This window comes from Poecile atricapillus, chromosome 2 (assembly GCF_030490865.1).
Source record: "Poecile atricapillus isolate bPoeAtr1 chromosome 2, bPoeAtr1.hap1, whole genome shotgun sequence".
Lineage (NCBI taxonomy): Eukaryota > Metazoa > Chordata > Aves > Passeriformes > Paridae > Poecile > Poecile atricapillus.
This window is the reverse complement of record NC_081250.1, coordinates 55,632,934-55,655,896: the sequence shown is the minus strand read 5'-3', so window position 1 is coordinate 55,655,896 and position 22,963 is coordinate 55,632,934. Positions and strand designations below refer to the sequence as shown.

The 22,963-nt window shown below is 38.4% G+C and overlaps 1 protein-coding gene across 7 annotated transcripts in view; it reads left to right on the top strand.

The window, feature by feature from the left end:
* LOC131575367 (dual specificity calcium/calmodulin-dependent 3',5'-cyclic nucleotide phosphodiesterase 1C) overlaps positions 1 to 22,963 on the top strand; it is a 141,876-nt gene that overhangs the window by 64,990 nt on the left and 53,923 nt on the right. For 6 of the 7 annotated variants that reach the window (XM_058830739.1, XM_058830738.1, XM_058830736.1 and 3 more), the window contains 5 exons: positions 396 to 462; positions 3,638 to 3,754; positions 5,686 to 5,826; positions 13,148 to 13,248; positions 14,934 to 15,062. In XM_058830739.1, the coding sequence (XP_058686722.1) occupies positions 396 to 462; positions 3,638 to 3,754; positions 5,686 to 5,826; positions 13,148 to 13,248; positions 14,934 to 15,062 (555 nt within the window). The remainder of the gene's footprint in view (positions 1 to 395; positions 463 to 3,637; positions 3,755 to 5,685; positions 5,827 to 13,147; positions 13,249 to 14,933; positions 15,063 to 22,963) is intronic. The other variant, XM_058830740.1, reaches the window with a different exon arrangement.

Genomic DNA, 22,963 nt, shown 5'->3' with positions numbered 1-22,963 from the left:
TTGCATGTGGGCCAGCAAGGACTAAGGGAACTGAAATGTCAGTACAGGTATGTATGGTGGAAAATGGGGACCATTTTGTTTAGTCGAGTGTAGCCTTTCCATCTGATGAAGACCTGGTACTGGCAAATTCTTTGTCATGTTCAGCTCTGTAACCAAGCTATGAGATATTGGGCAGCGTACAAACTCAAATTAAACTATACAATAAGAACAAAATTGAGAATATTGGGCAAGTTAGGAACAAAATGGAAGGAAAAAAAGGTCCATATTCCAGTTAGGGTATTCCAGGCTCAATCAGGTCACCTGTAACTGTCGGTTGCTTTATGAGTTTTGTTGATTGTATGTTTTGTTTCACTTAATTCTATTTATGTGTTGCTTTATCTATTTCATCTTGGTAGAATGTACAGGCGTACTTCAAATATGGTCGGCTTGAGCTACCCACCTGCTGTAATTGGAGTGCTAAAGGTAATCCAAATAAAAAGATATTAAAGGGGGGTCTGAACAAAGCATCAAAATAATCCTGTGACATATAAGGGGGGGTCTTAATACTTGGCCTTTCCTTCTCTCTGACATTCAGTTAGTTCACATTCATTAATCATTTAACTGGCCTAAGGGATTATCCTTTCAATAAAAGAAAGAATAAAGTTCAAGACTGTGGCCATTTTCAGGTTGTGAAGATTGCAATTCTGTTCTAGATTACAGTGATTGAATTAAGACTTAGGAATCACTCACAACATCCCACAAGGAAGGGAAAAAACAGAGATGGAAAGAGATGGAGAAGGAAAAGATCTGCTGCTGTGAGAGAAGAGAATTTCTTGCATTGTTCAGCTCAGGTCTTCAAAGTGACAGTTTATGACAAATAAGTGATCAGTTTATGAAAATGGACCCTTCTGTGAGTTTTAAAGTTTCAGTGTGAAAATAATTAGTCAGAAGTAGTCTGAAAAATAAACAAAGCTTCGATCCACGGGCCAATTGCAAGATTCTTGACTTAGGCATGAATTATCAAGACTACAAACATAAGTGACAGCTGCTTACACAGCAGCTTTGCAGATTACATGTTGCATGTGGTTCAACCACGCCATGCAGTGGTGAAAAAATGTGATAGAATGGGGCAGTACACAGGGATATTAAGTGTAAAACTCATTAAGATATCTTGCAGCATTTCTCCACACTGGAAAGATGTACAGTTAGGGTATCCTTTTCATTTTGAATAGTAGAACTGATCAAAAGATCTGGAGGAATTGCAAGAAGTGTGATAAAACATGCTTTTCATATACAGAATCAGTGTCCACCCACACTGTTTTCCAACTGCGTGTTGACAAGTGCTAGCTTCACTCCTGCAAATGGGATGTAAATTCTTTGTTCTTTTGCAACTACACTCCATAGCCAGCTTATGAGGGAAGATATCTATAATGGTACCTCTTCTCCTGAGCTCCTCAGCAGTAACAAGACAGTGGAAGACCCATCACCTATTCTCAGATGACTTAAGATTTATTGAATTCCTCCCTTTTTTTCTATGTCTTCAAATGTTGTCTTCAAAGGTTGTAAAAAGAATTGATAATGTTAGAATAAGTTAAACCAATTATTAAACAATGACAAAAGTAATTGATTGATTTTGCTTAGAGTGCAATAGCACCTACCTGGTCACTCTACAATACTTTACCTACACTCTAGAATTATTTTTTTTTTCCAAAACTGTTTTGAGAACATGTCTTTGTCTGGATGTTTTTGGGTTTGGTAATGGATTTGGTTAAAATGTGAGTTACTTTGAAGAAGTCAAAACAGGCTCCCTAGCAAAGAAGTCACAGCACAAAAACTGATGGAGTTCAAGAATGGAGTCACATGGTGTGACTCTTGGGGATGTCCTGTGAAGGACTAGGAGGTAGATTTGATGATCCTTTTGAGCCCTTTCCAACTCAGCATATTCTATGATTCTTTGAAGTCTTCTGTATTAAAAATAATACTTAATCTTAAATTTCTCAATCCCATCTCCTCCATTGAAAATGGCATGTTTTGTTGCTTCGTTCAGTCCAGTAAGGTCAATTAAAAAATCCTTACAGCTACCTGACTGCTTAATGTGCTCTGTAAAATGACCTGATGATTTAAGCATGCAAAAGGCTGTAGGAGTGTACCACACATATGTCTTCAGTGGTTCTGGGTTGTCATAATCAACATTCCCCTCAGAGACGTGCTAATAAGGACAAGAATTGAGATGAAATGAAGTCAAAACAAGCTTATTTTCAACTACAAATTCTTATTTTTGCTACTGTGGTAAAGAAGACATCTGACTTAATAACCCAAAGCAGTGGAATCACAGCTTTGTGACAGAGGTTGGTTTTAATAAAATAATGAAATACTGGAGCTTCTGAAAAAAAATGCAGGCTGTAGCAGTGCAAGTTCTAGATGCATAATCTGTCTAATTTTTTCACTGGATGAGAAGTTTGGCATTTTTTTAAACTGACTGCAGAGCATTTCTCTCTCTCTCTCTTTTATACTAATTTTTCTACTGCAGTAGTCTGTTGCCTTTCTGTATGACATGGTGTGAAGAATTAAGATTGATTGCCATAAAAAGGACAATCAGCCTTGTCTTTCATTTGAATAGTGACTATACAAACCATTCATACAGACATGCTTACAGAGTACATTGTGGTGATCTGCGGTCCATCAGCCTAGTGCTAGAGGTGGAGCTTTGCATTAATTACTGCTTAAGGAGTTACGTGCTTTAGAATTTAATTTTACAGCCTTTTTCAATGCCCACACCATGACAGGAATATTTTCTAGGCTAGAAAATAAACAGGTAATGAACACAGAACCTGTAGTCACTTGCAATGTCTGCAGTATAGACTTCTGCTTATCTGTGGCTACAGAAATGCCATACCTTGCAGTAACATTGAACAGAATAGCTTCTATCCCTGAATTTACTTGTTGACTTATATAACAAGTCCCCAAGGTTAAGAAGGGACAGAAAGCTAGGAAATTGAACATTTAGAAAGAGTTAGTGTTTCTCTTCATCTCTTGCTAGATAATGAATGCTGTCACCTCCCACAGCCTTCCCTACCATTTGAGATTTGAATTCAAACTTCTGTGAGGTTAGACCCTCAACTTTAGAGCTGAGAACTTCCCCTCCTTGATCTCTTGACTGACCAGCCTGCAGCACTGGTATGTCATTTACAGCTGTCTGTAACTTTCCCAACTGGAATTAGTTAGTTATTCTTCTGTTATAAAGATTGGATTTTTATATAATTGTTAGCAATTAATGTATCATATCAGCCCAAACAGGACCATCTCAATGTCTCAGGTACTAAAGCCAACCAGGATTTTTATCTTTTAGGATTCATCCTTTGGTGATTAAATTCCGCTGTAGAGAATTGCCATGTTTAGAATAAACAAACATGGCATACATGTTCTTAATAGAAACTTGTTAAACACAAGTCACACAATACTAATAAGTATCCTGATATACTGTAAGTACATTGATGATTCTGCACTGGTTAGATGGATTATGAAGAATTTATTGAAAAATAAACTATACATTTATATCAGTACTGGAATTCTGAAATTGTGAGAGAAGGTGAAGAAATTGAAAGATCATGGTAAAAATGATGACCATATTAACTGTCTTTTCTACATACTCTTGCAGAATGTAGACAACTGGTCCTTTGATGTATTTGCACTAAATGATGCCAGTGGGGATCATGCACTGAAATTCATTTTCTACGAACTTCTCACACGCTATGATCTGATCAACCGTTTCAAGGTCAGTAGTTAGAAGATGTCTATCTTCATTCATCTTGAATTTTGTTCAACTTCCTTCTCATTCTGCTTTTCTCAATTACAAATGTAATTTTAGTGGTCTTTGAAGAATTTGTGAACACTACACTTTCCCTAATAAGGAAGACCAGATGTGATTTAAGTAGTACTTCAATTGCAGTAAGGCACCATGAACTAAGTGGGGTTCCAAATGAAATCCATGGGAAACACCGCATTTGATCCTCTGAGAATGATGGTGTCATTTTCCTGAACTTTATAGGACCCTCAAGCACGTAGGCACAAAAGAGAACAAGAGAATATGAAAGCAAATTCAAATTCATTCCAATCAGATTTTCCATCAGGCCAAAGGAGGTGATTCTACTCCTAACTTTGCTCTCATGAGACCCCATTTGGAATACTGCATCCAGGATATCCACGTCTGGAACTCTCAGCGCAGGAAAGACACGGACCTGTTGGCACCATTGTACACGAGGGCCACAGAAATGATCGGAGGGCTGGAGCACCTTTCCTGTGAGAAAAGGCCAACAGAGTTAGTGTTGTTAATCCTGGAGAAGAGAAGGTTCTGGGGATTGCCTATTGCAGCCTTTTGGTACCTGAAGGGGACCTATAAGAAAAATGAGAGCAAACTTTTTAGTGGGTTCTGTTGCAGCAGGACAAGGGTTAATGGTTATGAACTAAAAGAGCATAGATTAGATTAGATATAAGGAAGATTTTCTTATGGTGAGAGTGGTGAAACACTGGAAAACTGGAAAAGGTTGCCCTGAGAGGTGGTAGGTGTCCCATCCCTGGAATCATTCAAAATCAGACAGGACTCTGAGAAACCTGGTCTTGCTGAACATGTCCCTGTTCATTGCAGGGCCAGGCTGACTAGATGACTTTTAAAAGTCTCTCCTAGCCCAAACCATTCTATAATTTTATAACTGCTACAGAGATTTCTTCCAACTTTGAAGAGGAAGCATTGCCATCCAGTTCTTGACCACTGTCCCCACACAGATACTCTGCAGTCCCTTCCACTGTTGACATTTCCTTTTCCCAGGGGTTCCCACTCTGACTAGAAAGAATTTACAGATGTCTAGATCTCATAATTTTTCAGGAACTTCCTATGCCTGATGAGGCATCAAGATGAGGCTCAGAACTGCATCCTCTGCTCATATGTACCTAAGAGAAGACCAGTGATCTTTTATATGGAAACTTCAGTGTTTAATGTATTTATTGTCTGAGCAGATGAAACTGGAGAACTCATGTTGCCAGTTGCATATGTTACCACCTGCATAGTCTCCTTTCTAGAAATCCCCTGAACTGCATTTTTTCAGATAATTTCAGTTACTCTTGGAGTCAGAAAAATGTGGCAATCCCATAGGACGGGCAAGCTGGATTTTATTGTGAAAATCCAGAGGTCTGATAAATGATAGTCCTCTTAGAGTATCTAAGATTTACTGTATCATCTGTTTTGTTATAAAATCTTAACTGTGAATAGTAAAGCAGAGATATATTCAAGTGGATTGTGAAGATAACAGGCAGTTGCTTGCAATCTATTTAGAAATATTTCTCTATGGCAATCAATCCACTGGTTGCTGTTACTTTTCATACTCCATGTCTGGAACACTCCAGACAACATTTCATAGTATACTTATTTATGTGTATTTATTTTTTGGAATGATTCACATGTAATGTAATTATGAATGGAAAAACCAATTTGAAGTAGTAACCTGAATTCACTCTCTCAGTTGAGTGACTGTTTCAGATTTTAGCATTTTGTTTGTTTGTGAAGTACAGACAGCTCTTTGAGAACCTCTAATCAAAAAACTCCTGTCTCAATGCTAGCTATTAAAGCTTGTTTGTTTGTTTGTTTTCTTTCTTTATCTTCTTTTTTTTTTTTTTCCTTTTCTTTCTTTAATTCTGTGCTGGTTTACTTAGATTCCCATTTCTGCCTTGGTGTCTTTTGTGGAAGCTCTGGAGGTTGGCTACAGTAAACACAAAAATCCTTATCACAACCTAATGCATGCTGCAGATGTCACACAGACAGTCCATTACCTCCTTTTCAAGACAGGAACAGTGGTAAGTAAAAGACTTGGCATCCTGTATATATAGTGAGTTTACAACAGTTTCTGCTTATTAATGAGATTATGATTATCCACAGTAGGACCTCTTTATACTGTAGTCACAGTTTGATATGGCTGGGCTAATAAAGGTAAAGAATTTGGATTATTTAGGAACAGAGGGTAAGTGAAGTTGTTGATAACTCTTTTAACAGTGATCTAAAGAGGATGAATGAGAAACCCAAGCTTGGTTTTTCACTCTGCCACAGATCTTCTGTGTGAATCTGCCAACACACATTTGCTGGAATTCATTTCATCTAATATGAAGAATCATATTGTCTAAGCTTTCTTCTTAACTTAAGGTAGGGAGAGGGTACATCCAAATGATAATTCATTCCACTTATCTGAGCTTATCAAGTGCTGGTATCTGGAAATACTGATCTCCATCCACTTCTCTACAGCAAAATTATCTGGACTGGCTTGCACAGAAACCTACAGGACAGCTGAAGCGTGACAGTAATGCCAGGAATGGATAGAGGGCTTAAAAGACAAACATAGTGCACAATATGTTCCCACAGTGGTTCTCAAGACAAACAAGAGAAATACATTTGAGGATGGACTAGAGAAATTGAAGGAAGATAGATTCCAGAGTGAAGATCAACCATTATGGTTTGGATTCATCTGGAGGCTCAGAAAGTTGCTCCTCCACACCATTGGGAAGAATTAATAGCAGGGAAAGTTCAAAGTGTATAGGATACATATGTATTCATTCTCTTCTTCTTTCTCCTGGTTACCACTTCAGCCAGAAAAAGGAATGAAATTACCTTTAGTCTGATTCTGCGGAGAAGATCTTTTCCACACATTATTTGCCTCACTTTTTCCATGCATCTAATTTGCCCTTGCTCTTGCATTGGCAGAAGTGTAGAGGCAAAGGTGACAGTGAAAGGAAGGTTGAAATTCTGATAGGGAGGTTAATCTGTTAAATGTTTAGCAGTTATCTCCTGTTATACTGTGGCCATTCAGCGATTGCTCTGTGTCTGGTAGTTGAATATGTGTAATTCTGTTCTATTGCACTTCATTTTGCTGAGGTCCTTTCACTAACCAGTGTGCAGTTCAAGGGTCATGGAGCCTTTGTAGTGCAGAGCAGACACATGAAACCAGGTCAGCAGATGTTGAGGCTCTTGCTGCAGCTCAGGCCTTCTTGAACACTCCCCAGAGCGTTACAAACTGTATCTGGAACTGTTGAAAAAAAAAGGTAAGGAAAAACCATGTGCCTCAGCCCAACCAAATTCCAACATTTTCATGCAATAAGCACCTTTAATCAGCTATACAAAATCACTATAAAAATTGTCTGTCAGCCTCACTTGTAGTGATCTTTGTATGCTGATGATACCTTTTTCTGTGCAGCTCAATAAGAAACCCAAAAATACTGCCACCAGTGTCTACTGGTTGATGGAGTATAGGACAGAGAGGTACAAGCTAACAAGGCATAGTGCAGCTCTTACTGGTCTTTTAGGCCAGTTTCAACAACTATAGAGTTGCTCATGCTTGGGAACTATGTTTTGTCCATATGATCTGCATTTTTGCAGTTTTTTGATTGCCATGCAGGTGTTGCTTTCAATCCTGAAGCCAGAACTGGATGCTCTTCCCTGAGGAGTCACACACTCCACTGCCTCCTGTAAACATCCCAAGTCTCCTGTGTTGAAAGTAGATTGCATTGTGAATTGCAGTCACACTGCAATTAGAGCAGTAAATACTGCTGTTTATCAGGAGCAGATTTGGAAGGAGTCAGGTGCTGTCTGATTCAGACAGGCTAATCCTGATGGAAGTTGTGTCACTTGCTTCTGATTGTGCCTGAAGTAAAAAGGACTTAAGTCAGAATTGCATCTAATACAGTTAGATACTCAAAAACTCCTATGAGATACTAAATTGGTCACTGTTGCTTTTAGGACCATTAATTAATGAAAATGCACTGTAAGCTGTAGTCAGTAGGAACAGGTGCAATGTTGAGTAATGTGAATGGTATTCCAGTGGTGAGGAAATAGATTCCCTTTTCCTCCTCAAACCATGGATGAAGTGCAGTTTTCATGTGGGGGCTCTGCTACAAAATTAAATTAAATTAAATTAATTAATTCAATTCAATTGAATTAAAACAGCTGCCTAAATATAGCTGATCTCCATCCTATGTATATTCAGAACTACCTTTACATCTTGCTGCTTCTTGGTATGTTAGTCATTTAGCAGCAACTCAGATGTGAGTGAATGATGACTATTTCATTCTACCCTGTGATGCACCAGTCCTGAATGGGATTTCCTATTCTGTCTCAGAGTGCACTAAAGCAAGGAAAATGTTAAAAAAGAGCAGACCAGAAGGACATGAAAATACATGAATAAGCAATAGAGAAGTTTGGACTTTTTTTCCTCTGAGAGAGAGAATGCAGAGGACTAAAAAGAAATAAAAAAACCAAACCCAAAATACCCACCCCATCCCCAAACCAAACTAAGTAAAGAAAGACAGGAGTCCTTTTCTTCTTTTCAGGATTTTCTCACATCAGTATCTCATCATTACTATAGTATCTATAGTTCTTTAATTGATCACTTCCACAATATTTATGTAAGTAACTTGGACATGCTGGAATGCAAGATTTTAGTTTGAGAAATATGTTAGGGCCGTTGGTTTAATTCTTCACCAATGTGATGAAGACTTCTTGTGAAAAAAATATGTACAGAAATAAGAAAAAAAACCCCTCATTTTCCTTGCTAACTAGTAATTTGTAATGTGGAAAATTTATTTCTTTCACATTTAAATAGTCTATATATTTCAAATTTGTTCTAGTCTTAAAAATAAGAAACAGGTTTCTGGTTCACCTTTACACGTTTCATTTGCCTTTGTCATGCTCCCTCTTATTTATGAACTTTCTGAACAGTTTTGATCCATCCCTCTTTTTTTAAAATTTTGTTTTCAATTAAATCTCCTTTCCCTCTCCTTTTGTAAAATTTCCTCAGCTTTCCTGTTATTTTTTCCCTCTGGATGATGCTTTGGAGTTAGTTAGTTTACTTTATTGTATGAACTACAGTAAAGTTTTTGGCTCTCATAGACAAAATGTTGAAGGAAAATTTGAAATTAATCTGATGTTTATCTCATAGAGGATTGGCATACAAGCATGACATGCAAGAACAGCTTCCAAGAGCTGACACACTTTTTGTTCATTTCATTCCTTCCATTATTAAATTCTGTTGTTCAGCTCTGATTATTACTTTCTTTTGTATTGTTTTCTGTTTAATCTTTATAACTGTTCAGAAATACCACGATTTCTTTTTCAACCTAGACAATGAAGAGAAAGCTGTAATGCTTAAGACTTCTTTCTCTGATACTGACAAGAATTACAGGAAACTATTTCCTGCAGCAGACCTGAAAAAGTGTGAAAGTGCAGGACTTCTGTTACATCTTTTAGTACTGAAGGGAAGTAAGGTAGCTAATGCTTCACATTTACTGTGTATTTTTGAATGGCAATAATGCTTTCTTGCCCATTATTTTTTTAATTCTGGAAGCCAGTACTTGGTATTTCATGCATTTTACCCTCTGCCATTTCTGAGCTCCTACCATCTTAAAAATTTGATATGGTTTTGTTCTGGATTGGTTTTATCAGCCCTTTAGAAATCAAACTCATTCACATATCCTTGCTCTTTTCATCTTTTGTGACACTGTCCTGCTGTTCATGACAGCTTTGTTCTTTAAAAATTATTTCCCTGTTTCCAAGGTGAAATCCACCACAAAGCAGTGAAATGTAAAGTAAGCAGTTTCATAGAGATTGCATCTATTCTCTTGCAGGCTCTTTCCCATATTGTTTGTTTTTCCTTGCAAGGTAGTGGAAGGAGAAAAGGGACTAAAATGTTCCAGTTACTTCACTTGTGTTACTCACAAGCCTATTTTGACTTTGTTCTATTTACTCTGCTTTATTTATTGCCAACAATTAACAGCTTGTCGTGGTTTTAAAGCAGTAACTAAAAAAATTACTAGAAAACTTACTTATTTCTTGCTATGAGATATGGATTAGAACAAGAGCAAAACAGGCTTAAAACTTACAAGGAATAAACAAAGTTTATTAACAAAACTACAAGAATAAGAACACCAGAATAAACCTCCAGAAAACCCTTTTATCCCCCACTACCCACCATTCCCTTGTTCACATGACAACATAGAGACAAAAAACTTTGGAATTTTGGTGTTTAAAACAGTCCCAATTCCTGCTAGAGTCTTTTCATCAGCCTTTGTAGAGAAACAGAAGTCTTCTTCTGCTAATCAATGGAGTTTCTCACGAGAAAACTATTTCTGTTATAGTTTTCCATTTCTCTGATACCAGCTGCCCGGAAATCCTGCCATCAGTTCACCCCTTCCATTTCACATCACTCTGAGGTGTGTTATGGGTCAATGAGTCTAGGGATGTCATTTTTAAGGATGAGTTATTCAAAGGCAAATGTTCTCTTCATCTGTCTCTGTGAGCTTCTCTGGAAAACAGTTTTCTCTGTTTTGCCTCTCAAGGCCTCAAATCTTCGCTTCACCCTGTTCCAGCACCTCACTGTATCACAATTACTCCACCTTTTGCTCAAAATCCACACTTTGAACCCTCCATTCCTCCCAATACACTCTGTCATGAATTAAAGGAGTTTTTTCAGAACACTATTGTCCATCTCCATAGCTTTAACAGAAAAATATTTCAGCTTATAAAGCATCTCCTTATTCTCTCTTCCCCATCTAAAACTTAACTCTTTTCTTCACTGCCTTTGATAGTTTTATGATGTCTCTTTCATGTTATATCTCTCTCTCATCCTTCTCTCTCTTTCAAAAAAGAAGTAATCTGTAAGTTTTATCCAGGTAGTAAAAGAGTTAAAGTCTTGGAAAAGCTGCAGATGTTCATGATGTCAGGTTTCAGGTGTCAGGTTTCAGTCCAGCAGCAGAAACTACAAACTAAGCCAGACCGGCCGGCTCCGTTTCTCTCCCCCCCCCCCCCCCCCACCTCCCCCGCCCTCTGCGGCCTTGTCCGGCCTGGAGTGGGGGGAGGAGGCCGAGACAGAGCCTTGTTACCTTTCCAGAAGCCAGAAACCAAAGAGAACAAGGGAGCTCTGGCTTTACATCTTAAGGTGGTGTTCACAATTTGATCTCACTTTTCAATGGTCAAAACTGCTGTCAATTCTTAGAAATGACCAATAATTGGTCACAAGAAAAGACTCCCATCAACCTTTCTCAGCTTCAACTTCCTCCCAGTTCTCAAAGCTATCTTAAAGGTAAAGTCACCCCATGACACAGCTGTAATTCCAGTTTTATTCTGGGTAATCTTCCCGGAATGCTGTTACAATACTTAATACTGCTAATACAAGATACTGCTAATAATAAGATCTAATACACCCTATTTGAAAACCTATCTTACCCAAAATCGTTCACCAAGTGATGCTTTGGTAAGGTGTGCAAGTCAGCACTTTTCCTTTATGTGCCTTAAGAGACAGGGTAGGAAACCTCAAACACTAAGGCTCATTGCCTTAGTTATGCTTTAAGACTTTGGTCATGAGATCTTGTTAACATGGGAATTGTCAGATGCTGTCAAGAGGGTCTGAAATTGATGTGTTGGACTAGCTGAATGTGTACTGAATGAGTTCTGCATGCATAATATAGGCTTTCTCTGGCTGTTTCTGACCACTTGTGCCCTGATTTTTTCTATCATTTGCAGTCTCTCCTTTTGGGAAATGGCAGACCCCTGTTAAGAGTGAAAGTCCAGATCTAGACATGTAGCCTAGAAACCCTAGTTCCATTTTTCCCCCATTGCAGTTGCCAGAAGTTGTTGCTTGAAACTTGAATTAATGTTCTTGATAATTTGGAAATCATTCCTTTCTCACAAGTCACAGCTGGAAAAAAAATTGAACAGATTTCTCTACCATCAGTGCTCTCCAATCATGTCCTGGATCAATTGTGTAGATATGAGAAAATAGTGAAGTTTCTGTTTCTGATCATTTCTTGCACTTCTCACCGTCCTCTCTCTCTTGCTATAAAAAACCCAAACAAACAAACCAAAGTAAAGCAAAACAAAACAAAGTAAACAGAAAAAAAAAAAAAGGGGAAAAAAAAAAGGAAAAAAATGGAAACAGCCCAAACCCAAGAACTACCTTGATTATGGTCAATAGAATTGTACAAAATATCTCTGGGCTATATTTTCAAACTACCTCTTTAATGTAAGGGGATCTTTAAAACTGAGGCTTGCTCCATTCTTCACTGGTTATGCAGAGATGACTGTGAAACACAGATAAAGAGGTAGACAGGTTGCTGTTTGCAGAGCCCCACTGTTACTTGTGCTTCCCTGCACATGCTTAATACCCTAGTGGTGGCCCCTGAGCTATAGGAGATGTCTAGAATAGATTTTGGAAGCCTTAGTGCCTTTGCTGGACTTTGAATTAAAAAGGAGTTTGTTTGTGAAATACGTTTGCAGGTTGACAGTGAGGTGTTAGAGAAGTATTTGGCAATCACTGTGGTAAAGGCTTTTTCTAAATGCAATACATTTAAGCATTTCATAAAAATATTTACTGCATCCACAATATCTAAAGTGCTTGATGTTAACAACACGTCTTGTGGGCTACCAGAGGAAAACCAGACAATAAAATGATTTATTGACTCACATAAAAATTATTCAAACCATCCAAATAATTTATAAATCTAAGGCAAAAGTGACTTAAGCATTGTAAAATAAGGCTTTGTCTGGGAATTAGGAAAGTCACAGAAATGTCAAACCTTTCTCAAGTGCTTTTAAAAATGATAAATAAATAACAAGATGTATATCTTTTGAGGTTATCGTCCTTGTTCTCCTTATGATTCAGTGATTGACAAAGACTTTTAGTTTTCTGGAAAATAGTGACATTCTTCTGTATCTGAGTCTCTGCTACTCAGGTAAACTGAACTGAAAATACATACCCTGGTGGTATGTGTTTACCTGCATATATATTATCAAGTTTCTCTCCACCTTGAACCTTGATTTTTTTGAGTTTTCCTTGTTTCTCTTCTTCAAATATTGCTCTTTTAGAAGGCCACATGTTTCCCCTTGCTCTGCCTTAAACCTTATTAGCTTCTGAAACAACTTTGCTGAAGTTCAATTTATTTAGATGAAGGTCCAGAATGAATACTGGTTGGCTTTTATGTATCAGCCAGAGAAACTTGCCTTAAAACAGCTGGCAGACTGCAGGGGAAAGGTAATGACATGCAACACTGACCATCAACAGAGAATAAATACTTACCTTAGAAGACAAAAGCCTGACAAAATGACAGCTTATCTGATTGTACTGTAATCTCTTTTCAGCACTGGCTGACAGAGCTGGAGATCTTCGCTATGATTTTCGCAGCTGCCATACATGACTATGAACACACTGGAACCACCAACAATTTTCACATCCAGACACGGTGAGGCCACTGTAAATCATGACAAAGAGTCAGGAAACAGAGGGAGAAACCTTGGGAGAATAACAGTACAGCAACCTTAGAAAAGTGCAGGAACTTCTGCTTTCAAGTGTTACAGGAGGAAAGTTCACTTTCTTGGGTTACATTTAATTTTTTCTTGTTCAAATGTTTACAATGGAGTGCATGTATTCTAAATTCCTGAGCATTGCTTCATATTAATAACCAGGAAAAAGAAAGTTTCAAAAATATTTCCATGTAAAGTTTTCAAAGACAAATGGCTGTATAGAGTGATGTATTTTGATGAAGTTTTGAAGGAGATACTGCCATTTTACAGTTTTTTCCCTTGTTGAATTTGAAGAATCAAATATAATCAGCATAAATCAGGCATTCAACCATGTTTGTTGCATTCATCAGTGAACATGAACACTACACGTATTATTGTTACTTGAGTTGGAAACCACACCTGCAGCAAGGAGATATGCTTACCACTACCAAATCAGAGAAATACTCTTTTAAAGCATCATAAATTGCTAGAGCATAATTAGCTGATCATGAACTAGACTGGACTGGTGTACTTTAAAAAGCTATTGGGTTGGTGGAAGAGAGGAAAATAGGATGAAGATGGCAGCAAAATTCAGAAGTATGCAAAGATTATGAAGTCTCTAGTTTCAGTGATAATTTGGCATCTAATTATTTTGACAATAAGAGAGTGCTGGTAGCAATGCCAAAATGTCTAAATGTCCTCAGCTGACATTGCACACTTGGGCATTTAGAAGATGCATTGTGATTAAATTAGATTACATGTCTGTAATTAAAATATGTGTCTGTAGTGTGTTAGCTGAATCATGCTGTGCATCAATAATGATTTTCAGAATAAAGCACACATATGCACAGTAGTGACTGGGACATAGAAAGAAGATCGTGTCTCTATTCTGGGTGAAGCCACACTCCTCACAACTTCATGCTTACAGGAATTAGGGATCTGCTATACTTTCCAAATACTTATAAAAATGTTCAAGAATATCAGACAATGTGAAGCGTCAGAGGATAAAAATATACTCTCCATGAAGCAAATCTGATTAAGGACTGTAACAAAACATATTCACCCTCTGTTGCTGTTAACTTCTTTGTCTTAAGACCAATTTACCCTTTCATCAGTCACAGATCTCTGTTCTGGGGCTTAAAACTGGCATAAAGTACCTTTGGTCTTAACTCTGTCCCACTGGCAATTGCCTTTCCAGACAACATAGTGTAGCACACAGATGTCAGAAATCAGTTGAGTTATATCTTGCTTACAGCCAGTTTGCTGTTCTGGAAACAGTATTGGGTCATATCTTGCAACTGCTTACTTGGATACAGTCCGATTTTAATATCAGAGAGACATGCATAAGAACTAGGAAAAAGCCTCATGGTTCTACTCCAAGTTCACATATCTCTCACAGATTTCAGCACTTGTTTTCAACTATGTAACAAGGCAGTTAGGTGAATCTCATCTGGTGAAATGGATTTTGCAGTGTTCTTTAGGTTTCTTTTACTGAGTAACAGCAATTAACAAAGAATTACAAGTACTCTTAAAATGCTCATATCTATTCTATAGACTTAATTGCTGTAGCTGATCAAAGGAAAACTTCTGAGTCTCTTTAGAAGGGGAAGAAACAACCTTTCCTATGTTTTCTTTTAAATGCTAGGTCAGACTCAGCCATTCTATATAATGACCGGTCTGTGCTTGAAAATCACCATGTTAGTGCGGCGTATCGTCTTTTGCAAGATGATGAAGAGATGAATATTTTATCTAATCTCTCAAAGGATGATTGGAGGTAAAAATGAGAATGGTGGATGCCTAGGAATATTGCAGCATCATCATATACTGGTATTGCCTTGTTTGAATAGCAATATGCATCATTGTATATTACATGTTAGTCTTTCTATGCTACAAGATAAAAAACTTTGAAAGATGATTGTCTTTTTTATTCCTGCTTTCAATTTTCACTTCTGATAGTGAGACTAGACTTTGTGACAATGGGTTATAGTTTACAAATTGACTCCCATATAATTAGTAAGTATCACAGAGACACTCTTTGTATGCATGTAATTGAGTGTAGTGCTACCCTGCTGTTTCTTTGTCCTAAAGCATAAATATAACCTTTATGTACTTTAACACTTCCTGTCTGGAAATTAAAAATGGGACTTAATACAAAACATAATCCAGTCCAGGGGCATGGATCTACTATGTATGCTTAGGAGATTAAAGAAGCTAATTTAAAGAAGTAATTTAAAAAGTGCCTCATTAAATATCTGATTTATGTGCCAAAATAAGCCCATGATTAACTTTCTAATAGCAGACTGTTCAAAGTGATGATGATTTTCTGTTTTCATAGAGTTTAGTGAATTTCAAGGGGTGATAATTTAAAAATGGCTTAGAGTGCTAGACAGGAAGGATCTCACCCCATGGTCTTTTTCATGGAAGAGGAAGCAACTTGTGAATCGTGTGTGACACACAGTGCCTTCTACATATTCTTAAATGTAACATAGTGCTGAGTAGTTGTTTAATCTAATTTTAATATAAATGTGGGGAAATAAGCCTGTGTCCAGGGTTGACTTCTACCAAAAAGGTTAGTGAAGGCTCTGATTGCTAATCTGTTTAGCCTAAGTTTCCTGTTTATTTCAACTTGTCAACAGTGATGTGATCCTATAGCCAAACACCAGGAACTTACAGTGCTGATTTCAGTCAATAGGAGTGTTGTGGAGGAGTGTCCTGAAAATTCCATCTGCCAATATATAGAATAGTGTCATGGTGGGCAGCAAGAAGATATACATTTCTTTCAACAGAAAGAAAATATCTCCACTGAGATGCCAAAAATCTATTTTAGGTACAGATGAAAATGCCTTGTCAAATATTGGCAGCAAATTACTGTTTTGCTTAATGTTGGTCAGGAAACAACTAAGGAACTGAGTGACTAGAAACATCAGCCTTAGAGCCACTGTCTACAAGGAAAAGCCGCTGTTTTTAGTGGAGCAACTAATTGCATATGTTTCATTGCATAGATACTGGCTTTAGGTAAATGGTCTGCTTTTGAGTTTTAAACATTTAAAAGTTTTTGGTTGAATCGAAGCCAGTTTCAGATATTTCTCATTGGTTCTGTAGTGCCAGTATGTGTGTTCTGTTGATGCAATGTACTTAGAATCCAAGCTTTGAAGAGTAACCCATCCCTTTAAAAAGTACTGTAACTGCCTGAGCAAAAGTATTCAGTGGCTTGGATTGCTTATTTGTTCTCTCTCAGGTATGATTTTATAGCTGCTGATCAAGCAGCAGTGCTGAAGAATAAAGGGCGTTGTCTGGACCTGCTCTAATTCTAAAACATTGTGATTACTTTGTGCTTTTGCTTTTGACTGCCACTACAAATTCCCATAAGCAAACATTTGGGAAGCACTGTAAACATCAACTGACTTCAGCAAAATCTGAGGTGTTGAAAAATAAAACCTAAGAAGTCCAGAGTTTCCTTATTCTAGGACTCAAAAGTAGGACCCTTAGTATTGAAGGATGCTTTGGGCAACTAATAAAATGTACCCAAATTACACTTCACTTTTGTAGACTGACAAATCTCCCTCTGCAAAAGGCCTGGGTGATGTTTTTTGGCCTATAAATTCTTGAGTACCTTTCTGAGCTGAGCTCTCACTTCTTTTTTCACATTACTAGGAAAAGAAGATCTGATGATCTGCAATTGTTGATGTCTGTGTAGATTTTATAACTTTTTTGGTATTCTTTCATCTAATTAGGGAATGTATTTTCAGGAAAGATACATAGAAAATTGGAGACACATTTCATAGTTGAAAAATAAATGGCCATGGGTTTTGTAAGGAAAGCAGATGAGAATGGAAGAGGACTTTTGGGTTACAATAAGAGAAAAGAGCTGAATATTTACTAGTGCTTAAACATTTTTTTCCTCCACAGAGGAATATGTATATTTCTCTGGTGCTTATTAAATATTTGAAATTTAATTGAGTTGCTGCATTTTGTGAATCCCATTTGTGCAAGTGATCAAATGAAAAAACTGTATCAAAAACAGATCACAGTGAGCTAAGAAAATAAATGCAAAGTGAACTTGCGTTTTCCAATATAATATTGCAGATGTCTTCTTGACACTGTATTTAATTGTTAATGAATTCCATGGAGTTTATTAAAACCTTTATTGCCAAGTATAAAATAAAAATAATAAATAAAATAAGGAGGTTGAATAAAGGCTGAAAAAAAGATATCTGGAAAAGGTTTAGTTGTTTAGCTCTGTGTAGGAATACAACTTCAGGAAAAACTTTGAATTCAATTCTGGCTTTCTCAGTAAAGCTGCATGGTGTTTTGTCCCTCAAATAATTCTGAATCCTCCTTGTCAATCACTGTTATTTGTTTCAAGATCACAGTGAGAAACCATGAGTTTTTTTACTGACCTTGTTAATATGCTTTTTTTTTTTTCATAATTAATAGTATGTGCATGCTTGCAGGACCATGTAAAATTTTCCTGTAAAATTTTGTTCCTGTGAACTCAGGATAGGCACATGCATATTCTGAGTTTAATACCTTTAGCAAGAATCTGCCAATGATGATATTTCTTTTAATGTAGTATTTTCCTATAATAAAGTGCTGGGACTTTGAACAAAATTAAGTAACACAAACTGCATGAACTGACACAGAGGAATAAGGGAATATAATTCACATTTTTTGGATCCGAATATTTTATCCACTCCTTATTCCATACCATCTCTATCATCTCCCAATTAATACTTTTTAACTATATACATATATATATACAAACAACTATATACAAATACAGGTATTATTTCAGTAGTCACTGATTGTTCCCCCAAGATGTGGATGGACTTCATTTAGTCCATGACTGATATAATGGGAGCATTTCATTCTCATTGTCCATGTTATTTCCAACATGGAGTGGCATTGCCTTTCAGCAACAAGTGTTACATATACCATTCAACATTACAGACTGTCCTCATTCAAAGTCAAGTTCCCCTGAGGTACATGACATGTTTCGCTGTCCCTCTGTATTACTCACCAAGTGTAACCAGGTCCTTGAGCAAAAACAATCCCATGACTGGATTTGCCTTTGCTTGAAGCAGGATTAATCCAAACTGTCTTTCCTAACATAGCTCTCATATGCATCATGGTGACTTTATTTCCATCTGCTGTGCACAGAGGTAAAAATTGGGTAAGTTCAGTTAATTGAATCTCTGCTATTAACTAACCAGTTAGACTTTATTAAATGCAGATGCCACAGCTTGGAGATCTGATCAACCATTGCCTTCAGCGTGGATTTTAACAGTCCATTGTTGTGCTTGACTTTCCCAGCAGTTGGTACATGATAGAATATGATATACCAACACAAGGGTCTCAGCACTATGATCTCTAGCCCAGGTGTTCACAAGGCTATTTTTGAAATGAGTCCCATTGTCGGACTTAATTCTCTCAGGGATGCCATGTTGCTATAGGTCCAGCATAGTGTTCTGGGCAGTGACATGAAGCATGGGGTACGTCTCCAGCCATCCAGTGGTAGTTTCTACCATTGTGAGCATGTAGCATTTGTCTTGGTGGGTTTGTGCAGTGTGATGTAATCAATCTGCCAGGCCTCCTCATACATACATTCAGACCAATGCCCCCCATACCACAGGGGCTTTATCTGCTTGGCCTGCTTGATTGCAGCCCACATCTCACAATCATGGATTATGTGGGATGTAGTATCCATGGTCAAATCCACCCCTTGGTCACAAGCCCATTGATGTGTTGCATCTCTTCTTCCCTCATGACTTGAGACATCATGGGCCCACCAAACTAGAAATAACTCACCCTTGTGCTGCCAGTCTATATCTGCCTGAGACACTTTAATTTTGGCACACACTCTTCTCATTCATTCATTCATTCATTTGACCACACTCTTCTCATTCTGTCCTATCCTGACTGACCCAAGGGCAACTGCATGGGCAATCTCTTGTTTGATCTGTTCAAAGTATTGTTGTTGTCCAGGGCCCCACATGAAATAATTTTTCTTCTGTGTCACAATGTAGAGAGGGCTTACAGTCTGGCTGTACTCTGGGTTGTGCATCCCCCAAAAACCCATGGTGCCTGGGAATGTCTGTGTTTCCTTCTTGTTAGTCAGTGGGGAGCTAGTACCTATATTGTTAATCACCTCTTCTAGAATTTCTTGATATCCGTCTTGTCACTTCACTCCTAGCAAATGAATTTCCTATGCAGGTCCCTTGACTTTACTTTGTTTGATGGCAAAACCCACTTTGAGGAGAACCTGGATTATTTTTCCCCCTTTCTCAAAAACTTTGTGTGCCATTTTACCCCATAGGCTCATGTCATCAATGTACTGTAGATGTTCTGGAGCCTCACCCATTTCTATGGCCAATGGGAGGGCTGTGCTTTCAACCCTGGGGCCATTGGTTCCAGGAGTAGGGAATGCCCCTCCAAGTGAAAGCAAACTGTGGCCTGCACTCTCCAGCTGAATAGAGAAAAATGTATTAGCAATGTCAGTGGTGGCACCACTTTTTGGCCTTGGACCCCAGTTCGTACTGAAGTTCCAGCATGTCTGTCACAGCAGTGCTCAGTGGTGGTGTGACTTGGTACAGGCCATGATAGTCTGCTGTCAGACTCCATTCTCCTTTAGACTAATGCACAGAATATATGGGGTTATTGAAGGGTGAGAAAGTCATGCTGACCTCTCCCTGGATCTCCAGTTAATGGATCATCTTACAGATGGGAATCACAGTGTCTCAGTCAATGCAATATTGACAATGGTGCATTGTTTTGCCAGCAATTGGTACCTCAGGTATACTACTGCAGAAGGGTCCTCTGAAAAACTTGGCAATGTATTCAAGTGTTTAAATGTTTCTGTTTCCACAACAGCTATCCCAAAAGCCCAACAAAGTTATTTTGGGTCTTTCAAATAAAAACTTCTAAGGTAATCTATACCAAGAATACACAGAACCTCTGGACCAGTCAAAATAGGTTGTTTTTTCCATTCTTTCCCAGTCAAGGTCACTTCAGCTTCCAACAGAGTCAACTGCAGAGACCCCCTGTCACCCCGGCAACAGAAACAGGTTCTGTCCCCACCATGTCATGATGGCATCAGAGTAGACTGTATGCCAATGTCAGTCAAATCTTTGTATTTTTGTGGTTCTGATGCACCAGGATATTGTATCCACACAATCCAATAGACACAATTAGCCCATGTCTCTATCAAGCGAGAGGCAGAGCACCTCTATTTCTGCCTATCATTCACTCCCTGGGCATACATTCTAGTGGTCCCTTCAAGGGGATCAGACATATCATCTTCACTTCTGTTCTGCCCAGGAACACACCAACAGGAAATGAAATTAATTCTTGCCAAGTTTCCTTTGTTAGTAATTTCTTCTTTTAGTTTATGTACCCATGCTGCTAAGATAGAAGTGGATTTTCCAACCCATCTTCTCATGTTCTCTCCATAGTCACAGAGGAAGAACCATAGCTTGCCTCGAGGAGTGTACTCCCTCTCCCTAGCTGTGGGATGCCTACTAGCATAGCAGAGATTCTCGTCTGTACTGGTGAAATGTGGAAAAGGCTCTCCCTAAGCTCCTTTCTGAGTTTTTGATGGGTTCTGAGCTCTTGATGCAGCTGGAGGTGCTCTTGGCAAAGGCATCTCTCCTTCACAATTGCTAAGACCTGCATCCAGAGGCTGAGAGTTTGGGCCTTTTTGCAATTCCCTGGTTGATAACCATATCACACAAAAGAAATCCCGAGTGTCTTGCTTCAGGGCCATCCAAAATTGTATCATCACCTGCAGTGTCCCAGACTTGAATCAGCCAGGTCAATATAGACTCGCTTGTTCATCAGGTGAGGTATTTCTGTGGATTGAATAGACTTTCTTAGGAGAGGGATTTGATGGTTATTTCCAGCTCTTATTCCTCTGCTGTCTGTGAGGATTCTGCCTCCCCACCATCATCCATTAGGCAAATGCAGTTGGTCTTGTATTTCCTCCTCTGGACAGGGGTGACTACTACTGGCTTAGGTTGCCCTTCTCGTTTAACTGTAGCCTGAGTGACCAGGGTGTCTGCTGATTTGTTCCTCTTCCCGTTCAGCTGTAGGTGCTGCTGTGCAGTGATGGCCATCATGCAATAAGCATTATCCATGCCCCAGTACAGTGCAGTAAGTTACCCTCTTTGGAACTGCCACTGTAATTTTCCTTCAAATATTCTGTTACCTTTGTTGGGTTCTGTATTTGTTCAGGGGAAAATTTCCAAAACATTGGACTAGGTAATTTCTTCAAAATCTGGATTACATCCTCCCAGATTCCATGCCACTCAGAATTTTTCACCCCTGGGACAGATCTCTGGGCAACCTCCCTGGAAATCTCAGCCCTGATTCTAAATATGTTGTGGACTGCTATGTATAGAGGACGCATAGCAGAATTAGCAACAAGAGTATAATGTCTTGACATCCAGAGGGAATTCAACAATCTCAAAAAGTGATGTGCTAGACCTGAAGAGGTAGAAGGAGGTGAAAGGTTGGGAAATATCATCCCCTCCTTTTCCCCCCAACAGGTTGGGTGAGATTATTAATAAGCCTTCAGAAACAGCAGCCCAGACCAGGACAGGCAAACAACAACGAATACACATCTGAAATGATCTTTATTACCTCTGATATTATCTTTCCATAAACTGGTATCACAGAGCGTATAAACAAAGCAATCTTGGTTTGTATTCCTGATCTGAAAAAGAACACATGTGAATGAATGACTGCTGTTTCATTCTAACCTGTGATGCACCATGGCTGAATGGGGTTTTTTATTCTGTCCCAGGGCACAGTAGAGCAAGACAAATGTTAAAAAAGAACTGGAAGGACATAAGAATACATGAGTAAGAGTTGGAGTGATTTTGGCATCTTTTACTCTAAGAGGAGAGAAAGAATATAGCAGGCTGAAAAGGAAAAAAAAACCCAAACCCGAAAATAACCCTCCTAAACCAAACCAAACCAAACCAAACCAAACCAAACCAAACCAAACCAAACCAAACCAAACCAAACCAAACCAAACCAAACCAAACCAAACCAAACCAAACCAAACCAAACCAAACCATACCATACCAAAAAGTCACAATATTTTTATATATGTTCAGAGCAAACTTGATAATGAATTCCTTGAGGTACACTAAGCCTATCAATTTAGTGTGTTCCATGGTATGCTGCAAGCGTGGGCTCCTGTAAGCTGTGCCAGCAACTGTGTTAAGCAACTGCCAGTCAACTCCCTGGCTCCATGAAGGAACGAACCAAATATGTTGATTAGAAACCAAAGTGTAAAAAGATAGTTGACAACATGGCCTGCTCCCTACTGGCTGTAAGGTTAAAGACCTGAAAGCCAGAGGAACTCTGGAGTCCAAAATCACATGCTGTTGTGATGCGTGTTTGAAGTGACAAATAAGAATTTTTCAATAGTGAAATAATTTATTTTTTTACTGTCTCTGAAGTATTTTTCATCTCTGTTTCAGAGAAAATGATGATCTGAAATATGTGCAGAGGTCAGAGGATGTGCATGTTCCAGATTTACATTTATGAAAGGGAAAGTAGTATCTGTGTGCTTGTAAGCATATGTACGTTCTTGCACTGCAATCACAGACTCATTTGCCTGCACTGAGCCCTTTGCTTTTGTATTCATACTGCAATAAGCTACACATAAAG